Source organism: Gopherus flavomarginatus, chromosome 5 (genome assembly GCF_025201925.1).
Source record: "Gopherus flavomarginatus isolate rGopFla2 chromosome 5, rGopFla2.mat.asm, whole genome shotgun sequence".
Taxonomy (NCBI): domain Eukaryota; kingdom Metazoa; phylum Chordata; order Testudines; family Testudinidae; genus Gopherus; species Gopherus flavomarginatus.
Window position 1 is genome coordinate 746680 of NC_066621.1, and position 3803 is coordinate 750482.

Consider the following 3803-nt stretch of genomic DNA (forward strand, 5'->3'; position numbering starts at 1 on the left):
TTTTTCCCCATTTTTATTAGAATTTTTTTTAATCTAAAATGAACAAAAAAGGCAAAAATTGGAAAAAATAATTAAACCGAAGAAATAAAAATGTCAAGAGGAGACAGATCAGGAGGGGCTCCTCCCCAGAGAGAAATGGGGGTGTAGGAATAGCCCCCCCTCCCCAGAGAGACGGGGTGGGTGGGGAAACTGGTCCCTCAGGAGAGATGAAGTTGTGGGGTGACCCACAGGATACTGGGGTGTCTGACTGGGTTGCGGTCCCCCCAATATGTGGGATCCAGTTTGGGAGGGCAGATGCCCTGCCGCAGCGAGGCCGGGGCTGCAGCGGGGAGGGGCCCTGATATTAAATAAGAGGCGGGGGACTGAAGCCTGGAGAAATCAGCTGTTGATTTGGGGGTGCTACGGAGGGGGAGGGGTAACACAGAGCAGGAGGGAGACGGGGGCAGGGAGGTAACAGTCAGTTCAACCCAGAGCAGGGCTGGATTCTGGGTGGCCCCACGTTCAACACCCCAGGAAACGAGTGGGGCCGGGATCAGCTCCCCAAGTGCCCCCAAACCCCCCAGCAGGGGAAGCCTCAGTCTGGTGGGGGAGGGGTGTCACAGAAAGTAGTCGGCAACGGGCTTCTTGGAGGGGATCCCCCGGGTCTCCTGGGGGGCAGCTTCAAAGATGATAAATTCCTTCTGCAGGTGCTCATCCAGCTCCAGGATGGCAGCCACGTTCCCACACCTGCGGGGGGGGGGGGGGGGGGAACATATTGCTCAGCTGGTGCCCCTCACTCCCGACCCGCAGCCCCTGCTAGCCCAGCCCTGCCCCCCCCCCCAGCTCTGCCGGTGCCCCTCACTCCCGACCCGCAGCCCCTGCTAGCCCAGCCCTGCCCCCCCTCCCCAGCTCTGCCAGTGCCCCTCACTCCCGACTCGCAGCCCCTGCTAGCCCAGCCCTGACCTCCCCTAGCTCTGCTGGTGCCCCTCACTCCCGACCCGCAGCCCCTGCTAGCCCAGCCCTGCCCCCCCTCCCCAGCTCTGCCGGTGCCCCTCACTCCCGACTCGCAGCCCCTGCTAGCCCAGCCCTGACCTCCCCTAGCTCTGCCGGTGCCCCTCACTCCCGACCCGCAGCCCTGCTAGCCCAGCCCTGCCCCCCCTCCCCAGCTCTGCCGGTGCCCCTCACTCCCGACCCGCAGCCCCTGCTAGCCCAGCCCTGCCCCCCCACACCGGTGCCCCTCACTCCCGACTCACAGCCTCTGACAGCCCAGCCCCGCCTCTATCCTGCCGGTGCCCCTCAGCCCTGCCCTGCAGCCCCCATGCGCTCACCGGTAGCAGTAGTTGGGGGCCGACCAGACTGTGAGCACAGTCTCGTTGAAGTGCCACTTGTACCCCTCCATGACCAGCTGGTGGGCGCGGCAGATCATGTCGATGTCATTGGAGGCGTTGAACTGGGCAACCACGTCGCTGCCAAAGAGGTACCCGGCGCCCCGCGGGCTCACACCCCAGCCCGTTGTGTCTGGGGGGCGGGGGGCAGCGGGGTGAGAGGCCAGCCCTGCTCCCCGGTGACCTGCCTCCGTCAGCCCCGCCCCCACATCCCCATACAACCACTGGCCCTGCCCCCACCCCTCAGCGCATCCCTGGACCTGCCCGCTCTCCCACTACACAGCCCCATCCCCTGCCTCCTGCCCCCCATACCTTCAGGGTCAGACCAGAGCAGGTCACACATGGGCCCGTCGTGTGGCACCTCCTGCTTTCGATCAATCGTGCGGATCTGATCCAGTGTCTGGATGGACGGGGAGAGGCCCCCGTGGACGCAGAAGATCTGCAGAGGTGGGGGGAGAGGTTAGGAACCCAGGAGTCCTGGCCGCAGCCCCCGGCCCCCGGCCCGGCCCGGCCCACCTTGCCGTCGATGATGGCCGACAGGCTGAGGTAGTCGAAGATCTCGGTGCAGTAGCGCCACACGGTGACGGAGCCGTACTTGCGCAGACACTCATCGTAGAAGCCGTACACCTGCGTGATCTGCCGGCTCTCATGGTTGCCCCGGATCAGTGTGATGCGGTCAGGGTAGCGCACCTGGGGCAGGGGAGGGGTTAGCAGGGGCCCAGCGACCTGGCTAGTGGGGGCTGGGCAGTGGCAGAGGGGGTCATGGGGCAGTTGGGGGGGGTCTCACCTTGAGTGCCAGCAGCAGTAGGAAGGTCTCAACACTGTAGAAGCCCCGATCCACGAAGTCGCCCATAAAGAGGTAATTGGTCTCTGGGACGTCACCCCCGACCTGCGGGTAGAGAGGGGCTGACGGGACAGGAAAGGGGCAGCACGGGGGGGCAATGAGACAGGAAGGGGGCAGCGTGGGGCGGGGCGATGGGACAGTGGGGGGTCTCTACTCACCCTGAAGAGCTCCTTGAGGTCATAGAACTGACCGTGGATGTCCCCACACACCTGGGGGGAGGAGAGACGTTAGGGGATGGGCTGAGACACCAGGACCTGCACCCCGACCCCCATCCTCCCCCCCGCCGACCGCCACTCACTGTCACAGGAGAATCCACCCGCTGCACGTTGCTTTCCTCCACCAGGATCTCCCTGCCACACAGGGGGAAACACGTCAGGAGAGAGGCCCCAGTGCCAGCCCCCCCGGGGTCCCCCCAGCCCCGCGCCCCCAGCCCCCTCCGAGGCCCCCAGCCGCGGGCGGCGCTCACCGGGCCTTGGCGCACAGCGCCTTCACCTCGCTCTCCTTGATGAGCTCGCAGCGCCGGAGCTGCTCGATCTGCCGGTCCAGGTCGCTGATCTCGGCCATGGCTGCCGGGCACGGGGGGGGGGGTCAGCGGGGGGAGAAGGGCCACGCGCCGCGCTCAGCCCCCCCGGCAGCGCCGGCCCCCCGCTCCCTCCTCCCCCCCACCCCCCGGCAGCGCCCGCCCCCCGCTCCCTCCGCCTCCCCCCCCCCGGCAGCCCCGGCCCCCCGCTCCCTCCGCCTCCCCCCCCCCGGCCGCCCCGGCCCCCCGCTCCCTCCTCCCCCCCCCCGGCCGCGCCGGCCCCCCGCTCCCTCCCCCCCCCCCGGCAGCGCCGGCCCCCCGCTCCCTCCGCCTCCCCCCCCCCCGGCAGCCCCGGCCCCCCGCTCCCTCCCCCCACCCCCCCCGGCAGCCCCGGCCCCCCGCTCCCTCCTCTCCCCCCCGGCCGCGCCGGCCCCCGCTCCCTCCCCCCCACCCCCCCCCGGCAGCCCCGGCCCCCCGCTCCCTCCCTCCCACCCCCCCCGGCAGCCCCGGCCCCCCGCTCCCTCCCCCCCACCCCCGGCAGCCCCGGTCCCCCGCTCCCTCCCTCCCCGCGGCCCCTCCTGCCCCCCGCACCTGGGGCTCCGTCCCCGGCTCCGAGCGCGGCTGGCCCCGCCCCCTGCCGGCGACAGCGTCACTTCCCCACCGGAAAGCGAAAGCCAGAGCCTGGACAGGAAGTGACGTCACAACCAAGTGTAACGAGAGGGACCGGAAACTGCACTAAGTGACGCAAACGGATATGACGGAAGAACAAAACAATATCGGCTCGGGGAGAGGCGGGAAATGACATCACCGAGGAGGGTCGGCACCGGTAAGGGCAGCCGGAAATTACGTCATACGTACCGCCCCTTCCGCTGAGTCCCCCTGCCAGTGCCCCGGCCCGCCCCTTCCTGCACGATACTGAGCCCCCCGCCCACCCGGGGGGAGCTCGGGGAGGAGGGGCTGCGCGTCCCGCACAGAACCGAACCCCCTGCCCAGCCCCGCCCCCTGGCCCCTGGCCCCGCCCCCTGGCCCCCCCCCCCGAATCCCCGCGCAGCCCCCGGGCCGCTCATCCAGCGCT

The 3803-nt window shown here is 69.4% G+C and overlaps 1 protein-coding gene across 3 annotated transcripts; it reads right to left on the bottom strand.

Annotated features, from left to right (window-relative positions):
- Positions 1 to 567: 567 nt before the first annotated feature.
- Positions 568 to 3559, bottom strand: PPP4C (protein phosphatase 4 catalytic subunit). Of its 3 annotated transcripts, XM_050952397.1 has the most exons (9): positions 3320 to 3553; positions 2675 to 2774; positions 2507 to 2558; positions 2367 to 2417; positions 2152 to 2253; positions 1881 to 2054; positions 1677 to 1803; positions 1308 to 1497; positions 568 to 726 (listed from the first exon to the last, which is right to left on the bottom strand). In XM_050952397.1, exons 2-9 carry the CDS (start codon positions 2770 to 2772, stop codon positions 597 to 599), a joined length of 924 nt encoding a protein of 307 aa, XP_050808354.1. In that variant the 5' UTR covers positions 2773 to 2774; positions 3320 to 3553; the 3' UTR covers positions 568 to 596. The 3 variants fall into 3 exon arrangements, with proteins under 3 accessions (XP_050808354.1, XP_050808355.1, XP_050808356.1); XM_050952398.1 differs by lacking the exon at positions 1881 to 2054 and having other exon boundaries at positions 3320 to 3559; XM_050952399.1 differs by lacking the exons at positions 2507 to 2558; positions 2675 to 2774; positions 3320 to 3553 and having other exon boundaries at positions 2152 to 2270.
- Positions 3560 to 3803: the final 244 nt, after the last annotated feature.